The sequence below is a fragment of the Apium graveolens genome, chromosome 10 (genome assembly GCF_009905375.1).
Source record: "Apium graveolens cultivar Ventura chromosome 10, ASM990537v1, whole genome shotgun sequence".
Classification (NCBI taxonomy): Eukaryota; Viridiplantae; Streptophyta; class Magnoliopsida; order Apiales; family Apiaceae; genus Apium; species Apium graveolens.
In genome coordinates, this window is record NC_133656.1 from 212,047,947 (window position 1) to 212,055,500 (window position 7,554).

Sequence of the window (7,554 nt, forward strand, 5' to 3'; positions counted from 1 at the left end):
ACTTTAGTCCTGTTTGGCCGAACTCAACTCAATTTGGACTGGGGGCAAGAAAAGCTCAAACTCTTCTAAAGACAACCAACTTTAGTCCTGATTGTCTGAACTCAACGCAATCTGAACTGGAGGGCAAGAAAAGCTCAAATTCTTCTAGAGACAACCAACTTCAGTCCTGATTGGCTAAACTCAACGCAATCCGGACTGGGGGGCAAGAAAAACTCAAATTCTTCTAAAGACAACAATCAAAAGCTCATGTTCTTCAAACAAGCCCAAACTTACTGCCCCATCCAGAAAATCCGCATAAGGGAGTGAGGGGCACATGATAGTACATGTAGCTCCTACAAGGACTATTCCTGGACTCCTAACTCCATATGGCTCCTGGAAGGACTAGTCATGTACTCCTAACTCAATCCAGTCTCGCGCACCTCTAGTCCTGACTGGCCCAATCCAGCAATTCCAGCCTTGGAGAATCCTAGCATGTGAGACACTTTCCCAAGCACATGACAGGGATAACTGTCACCCATCAATCATGGAGATAATAATGGCACGTGTTAGAAGATCCTCAGAACATTCTGCGGCCAGTCCCGCACTGACACGTGTAAAGCACCCACTCCAGTCAGGTGTCCTCCGCTCCCAGAACCGATGGTTACGATTTAAAGATACCAACCCCAAAACCCTACCCTTGAGCTATAAATAGCCCAATAAGGTAAAGTTTTGGGATTAATCAATCTCTTAAACTCATATACACACACAACCACCATTTATTCATATATATCTTCATCTTCCCTAAAAGTGAGTTCTACTCTCACACCGGAGGCGCCGCGGGACTCAAACCCCCCTTCCGGTGTTGTTTTGTAGGAACCCCACAACAGCTACACGGACACCTCTACAGCGGCGAAAGATACAGGCACGGCGTCGAAGGAGCGGCCCCGCCACCAGGAGTTATCATTAACTAATTTATTTTATTAAAGATAAAAAAATTTGAACATGGGATAAAAATTTGATTACCGGCTATCTACCAAAACAACTTGAAAAATTATAATATAACTTAAGATTTTAAAATATATTGAGTAAATGGTGGTAAATAATGATATTCTTACTTTTTCTTACTTTTTAATATAAATCTAAACTCAACCAATTATGTTTACTAAGCATCTAAAATCTATGTTGAGCTATTAATCTTTGATTTATGTACATGTTATACATGATACTTTTTTTTATTGTCATATTTATAACTTTGTCGCGAACATAATTTTTTTGAGTTATATTTCTCGAGTATATCTATTTACCATGACAAATTTGATTATTATACTTTGAACTTTGTATTTTTGTTATCAATTTTTGATGTATACAAATTTATAAATAATTATAATTTGATTTTGTAATAATGTTAGTTCCTCTTTCTCAAATTATTATATTCAAAATCTACATCACATAATTTATCATTTTATTGCCACTATTTAAATTATATAATTTATTTTATATTTTCAAGATAAAATTTACATCGCATATAACATTATATCTATTTTTAAAGCTATCTTTTATGTATTAAATAACGGTGTATTTAATATAATTAACATTATATATACTAATACTAGTATAATTATATTAACAAAGTCCAAACTCAAAAAAAAAACAAAAAAGATATTTACAAGAAAATTGAAGTTTGTTACACACAACGTCAGCAACGTCAGCAACAAAAATTGAAGTGAACACTCATCAACACCATACTTCCGAGGGTGCCATCTGTTAAGCACGTGTCTGTGAGAGGATGGTATTTTTTTGCCCTTCATGCAACCACACAGTTAAATGATATTTTATTAAACAAATATCTATAAAATTTTGAACATGGTTCAACCATATTTCCAGTTTAATTATAATTACAAAGTTAATAATCATATGTAATGATTTTTCTCTAAAGTCCTGAACACTTTGTTAAAATCATAATTTTCCTTTCAAATATACAATTTAAAAATCATCTAATAATAAAAATGAATCTTTAGACTAGTAAATGACTTTTTATAATTAATATATTGTAACTTCATTATTTCTTTTAGTTTATTATATGTGTCATTTGAGTTAAGTAAATTTTTGTTTAAAGGAATCAATGTTGTTTTATGGGTGTATTTCTTCTAAGTTTTATTAGGCAGAAGCATTTTATTATATTATTTTATAAATATTTATATTACATATTATTTTATAGATATACTTTTACATTTTAAGAAGCACGTACAAAATATACTCTTGTAGCTGGTATGCAAAATAATGGAGATGGGTTTAGCCTGTTCAAAGTGAAACAACTTAGTTCTCGGCCTCCAAGTAAGGTAACTCATCTTCTTGACGATTTTACTATATGTCTAGTTGTATTTTTTTCATCATATATTTCAATTAATCATATTTGCAAAATGGTTTGAGCTTTACTATAAAAAATTTTAATACAGAATCTAAGGTTGAACTAGTCATTTGATATTATTCATAAGGTACCTTGGTGGTTTCTTGTTATATTTACTGTGGAAAGTGTTCAAAGTATTATACCATGTTATGGGCATGGATCATATCTATTTCTTTCAATAGTCATATTTTGTGTTGGTTGATGATGCTATTCTCTTTAAATATTGGTTCAACTAAACATATGGATTTAGTCTACTTGGATGAGTTTTGAAGTTTTATTACCGTATTTATATAGTTTTTGATATTTGGAATGATCTCCGGCTATAAGATATTTCCGAAGCTTTCACTTCTCAGTCTCAGATCAGCATGTGGTTAATCATCATTGTTAATCTCATGTATGTAATTTTACTAGAGTTTTTGGAGGTACAATATGTACCAGTAATTAGAAAAATATATGCTTGTGTGTGTGTCAACAGTGCAAATTTTATTAATTGTGGCTGAAGGAAGATATCTCTATCCATCCATAACAAATCTATTGCTCTCTCTCAACTCAACTGCAGGCTGCAGCTGAAATACAATTTATTGCAAGTAAAAATATGTCTCACCAGCAAGACCAAAATCCCGGAATGGATGCTGATCAGTCTGAAAATGAGGTCGAATCAGCATTGTGTAGTGAAGAGGAAGAACAGATCAGGTTAAATAACCCTCCGTCATTCAGCCGCCAGTCGTCAATTTACTCCCTCACCTTAAATGAATTTCAGAACACTCTTACGGGTAGTGGAAAGAACTATGGATCCATGAATATGGATGAGTTCCTTCAAAGCATTTGGACTGCGGAAGAAAACGAAGCACAAGCTCAGAATGCCAACACACCCGTGCCTGCATCAGCACCCATGACAAGTGTGACCACCGTGAATCTACAATATCAGTTTGGCGGGACTTCAAATGAGAGGGGCAATATTGCAAGACAAGTGAACTTGCCAAGACAAGGATCATTGAGTGTTCCAGCACCTCTGAACCAAAGAACAGTGGAAGAAGTCTGGTCTGAGCTCAGTAGAACTCAGCAAAGCAGCAATAGTTTTACTCATGATGGTTCCAAGCAGAATGATCCCACATATGGAGAAATGACACTGGAGGATTTTCTAGTCAAGGTGGGAGTAGTCCGAGATGAAAGTGCAGCACCTGTGCAACTTGCTCCACCTCCCTATCCCTCTCCTCCCCCTCCTCCTCCTCTTCCTCAGCTGCCTCAGCTTCAGTCGCCATCTCAGCCTCAACCTCAGCTGTCTTATGGTTTATATGTAAACCGCAACAGTAGACCAGCATCTGGCTTTATGGTTTTGGGATGTGGTGGTGCTGGTAGTGTTAATGTTCCTCCATTCAAAACACTATCACAAATTGGTGGTGCAAATGTAGCAGCTTTCCTGCCAGGTGGAAGGAGTAGCGCCTCTGATGGGATTGGTATGAGCAAGCCAGGAAGGAAGCGGTTAATAGATGGCCCGGGAGAGAGGGTGGTTGAGAGGCGGCAAAAGAGGATGATAAAAAATAGGGAGTCGGCAGCAAGATCCAGGGCAAGGAAACTTGTACCGCTCTTTTCTTAGTTCTTAACTTGCAATCTTTACTTCAACTGCTGTTACTTTAAGAATCCTATTATGTAATGTCTTTTGTAATTCTTTGTATGGACAGGCTTACACTATTGAACTGGAAGCAGAGCTGAATCAGTTAAAAGATGAGAATGCTTACCTCAGACAGAGATTGGTAAATACCATATCTTTTAGTTGTTTTCCTTCATTTTGTTGGCACTTTTATGTTTAACTTCTTTTACTGACCAGACCCCCTCTTTCGTGTGCCATGAACAGGAGGCAGAGTTAGCCACCATATCTCAGCAACAGGTACTAAACCGCGTTCAAGTTTCTAGCATTGTTAATTTATTTCATATAAACTGTAGATAAAACGCGAGCTTGCATTGCTTCTCCACATATTACAAAGTTTTGTACTCGCGGTTTAAGTATATGATGATGAAAGTTTGGATGCTCTCTCCCATATTCTTGTATTTTAACTTTTGAGATGTGCTTTGTGAATATCATGCAGAACTCTGAAGCAGCAATAGCCAAAGCTCCGGCTACAAAAAAAGATAAACTTGGATTGTTGAGGAGGAGTTTTAGCTCTCCATTCTAAAAGCCTACTGGCAGTTTACTCAGTGAGGTGGACCATTTTGTGTGATAAATAATAATGATGGAACCCCGAAATCCTGTTTCGTTCTCCGTTTCTGGTTTTTATGTTTCTGGATGTTCAACATTGCAATGTGTGTATGTTGACTTGTTAAAGTTGTTTTAATATTACAGTGTCTGTTTTTATGTTTCTGTTTATCATGCTTCTGGCCTCTTCACCAGCAGGTAAAGGTATCGTGCCAGCATAAATATATGCGTTCCTGAACATGAACTGTATATATTTTCTTATACTAGTACAAAGCTTCTAATTTATATTTTTACAAAGGAATGTGGAAGAAATGAACTACAACTTTCTACAGCCATCTATACAATGCTAAAAACTTGTTGCGCGGTGTATGATGGGGGATCTTATTAGCCGTGATCTAGCAGATTTCTGGACTGGTTGAATTTGTAGTATATGCTGGCATAAAGATCGGAATGACCTATGGTTATAGACATAACCATACCACTTTACGATTAAGATGACTCTTTACCGGATGATGTCATGAAAGACTCGCCGCAACCACACTGCCCTTCAGAATTGGGATTGATAAATATAAACTCTGACCTGAACAATTAGAAAATATATTTCCAGGACTTCACATATTACCCTTTACACCTCTAGCAGGTGACTGAAATTAGTAATGACCTCAGGGACGGTGACTGAGATTTATGATGATCTTATATATTTTTAAGTGTCCATGTAGTTAGTGTGAACCTACAGCCTCATTAAGATTCGTTATCTATATACGGGAGGATCCAGCTATTAATCAATAGAGGAAACTAAAATAAATTAGTTTCACTGATAACATTTTTTGGTTCATAATGTTCTACAATATTTATGAACTAAAAAATAGGTTAGTAAAGTTATAGTGTTTGTCAGTTATAAACATTGATTCGATGTTGTAATATGTGTGATATCGACTTATAAATCATAATGTACAATTAAATTTATAAACTAGATGAAATTGTGCACCAAATATTTGTTTCAAAAATAATTATTTTTGGGCTATTCACATCTTCACTCCTTTCTCGAAAAACACAAACAAATATGAACATATATGATATACCATAAACCTTAGATGTACATTCAACATTAAGATATGGTAGTTCTAAATTAATATCAAGAAGTATACTGAAATCATAATTTTATCCTTTCAGCTTAACAATTTACATGTTTCTATATATGTATCACTACTCCAAATTGAACACAAGACTTTAAGCAAATCAATCTCTATATAACCGCAATTTCTACATTGTATCCCATCTGGGGCTACTTTCTATGACTATTATCTACTTCTTTAAAGTATACAGGTTTAAGCACAATAACACGTGGTTCCATTACAATTTGAAATTATAGCTTTATATATCTAAATAAGGTGCAGACTCAAATAATATGTTTGTTTGAAAGAATATAGTTCATAGATTTATAATCCAAGAATAAGATTCCCATCTCTATCAAATATTTAAATCGAATAGTCTAATCATCCTGATCCAATCCTAGGTTCATTTCGCTCACGATAAAGGATAGGACTATTTTATTCCCTCTAATACTTGGTTAGAGAAGGTATCAATTAATCCTCTCTAATCCCCGGACTATTATCCCAAGTAACTTCTAACAAAAAAACGAATAATTAAAAAAAAATTAAAGATTATAGTTCGATCTAAACTTTAAATCTAAAAAATAAATATGGCCTACGGTTATGACTATATCACTGAGTTTAAAAATGATTACTTATGTGATATCGATTTTCCAATGAAACCGATAAAAAAATATCTACATGTCCAGAAACTCTTTTTTCATATAGAGGTAACAATTTTTAAATTCTGCAAGACACTCATATATCTAATAATCGGAATACAGATACTTATTAGAAAGCTCGCCATCTAGAGGATACATAATCAATAAGCATTTAAGATCACATACATAACGCAACATTCCAGAGAAAATGGCACTTAGTAGAGACACCGAACTCGTATAAGAATACAATGTATTTCTAGTTTTTCAACTGCGAATAATCATTCCTGAGTTGCGGAAATTTTAAAGCAGAAAATAGAGTACAAATATGGTTTAGAAGAGTAAACAGCAAACATACCTTAATTTGTCGTCCACAAAATCCATCTTAGTTCCGATGAGATGCATTAGAGCTTTTGCATCAACCACTATCTTCACGCCTTTTTCCTCAACTACTTCATCAAACTTTCCTTTTTCATCTTAACCAAAACACATTCAATTCCAAATTAGAACAATTCAAATTGTGTACACACTATATGATTATTACTAAAAACACGAAAAATGTTTAATTCATTTAATATTAAAATGATATGAAATGAGCAAAGTGATATCATATAATCATCAATTAAAGACAAATGCATCAAATCACCACTTAATAAACCCCTAAACGAATCATTAACTAAAGATAATTACGTACCGGCGTAATTAAGAGTGTAAGATAAGCCGTTGCAACCGCGAGACTTGACACCGAGTTTGAGATAGGGTTTCTGGCGATGTTGAAGAAGCTGCCGGATTCTGTCGGCGGCGGCGTCGGTTAATGATAAAACTTGCCGCGGACGGAGTTTCTCGACGGCCTTTGCACCAATCTTGGATGCCATGTGTTTGTATAAAAGCAGGCAGCAGCTGTGCGAATTGAGATTAGAGAGAGAGAGATAGCGCGAGATGTTCCAATCCTAATTTTACAACAAAAGGATTATTACTTTTGGTTTGATTATATCAAATAAATTCGAAAGTAACCTTAATTTATTTTGTTTATTCCAGATCAAAATACAGTTTCATTATATTCTCGAGGGAAAGAAAAAGGAGTACTCGTAACTTTTGTTTCTGAGACAGATAATTTTGAACGTAAAATATATGGAAATACAATGAAACTCGAAAGAAATTTTTTTACTATAATAAAGTTTATCATCTAATCGAAATTATTATTATTATTGTTTATATATTTTT

General features: G+C 34.5%; 2 protein-coding genes across 7 annotated transcripts in view; one reads left to right on the forward strand and one right to left on the reverse strand.

Annotated features, from left to right (window-relative positions):
* The window catches only part of LOC141690180 (protein ABSCISIC ACID-INSENSITIVE 5-like), a 43,681-nt gene extending 38,936 nt beyond the window's left edge, over positions 1 to 4,745 (forward strand). The window contains exons 2-6 of one of the 5 annotated variants that reach the window (XM_074494849.1): positions 2,236 to 2,318; positions 2,946 to 3,965; positions 4,069 to 4,140; positions 4,215 to 4,274; positions 4,474 to 4,745. In XM_074494849.1, the coding sequence (XP_074350950.1) occupies positions 2,250 to 2,318; positions 2,946 to 3,965; positions 4,069 to 4,140; positions 4,215 to 4,274; positions 4,474 to 4,560 (1,308 nt within the window). In that variant the 5' untranslated portion in view covers positions 2,236 to 2,249 and the 3' untranslated portion in view covers positions 4,561 to 4,745. The remainder of the gene's footprint in view (positions 1 to 2,235; positions 2,319 to 2,945; positions 3,966 to 4,068; positions 4,141 to 4,214; positions 4,275 to 4,473) is intronic. The other 4 variants (XM_074494852.1, XM_074494851.1, XM_074494853.1 and 1 more) reach the window with 4 other exon arrangements.
* A 61-nt stretch (positions 4,746 to 4,806) lies between these two features.
* Positions 4,807 to 7,329, reverse strand: LOC141690181 (iron-sulfur assembly protein IscA-like 3, mitochondrial). Of its 2 annotated transcripts, none has more exons than XM_074494855.1 (3): positions 7,025 to 7,329; positions 6,689 to 6,806; positions 4,807 to 5,160 (listed from the first exon to the last, which is right to left on the reverse strand). In XM_074494855.1, exons 1-3 carry the CDS (start codon positions 7,203 to 7,205, stop codon positions 5,070 to 5,072), a joined length of 390 nt encoding a protein of 129 aa, XP_074350956.1. In that variant the 5' UTR covers positions 7,206 to 7,329; the 3' UTR covers positions 4,807 to 5,069. The 2 variants fall into 2 exon arrangements, with proteins under 2 accessions (XP_074350956.1, XP_074350957.1); XM_074494856.1 differs by having other exon boundaries at positions 4,807 to 5,120; positions 7,025 to 7,323.
* Positions 7,330 to 7,554: the final 225 nt, after the last annotated feature.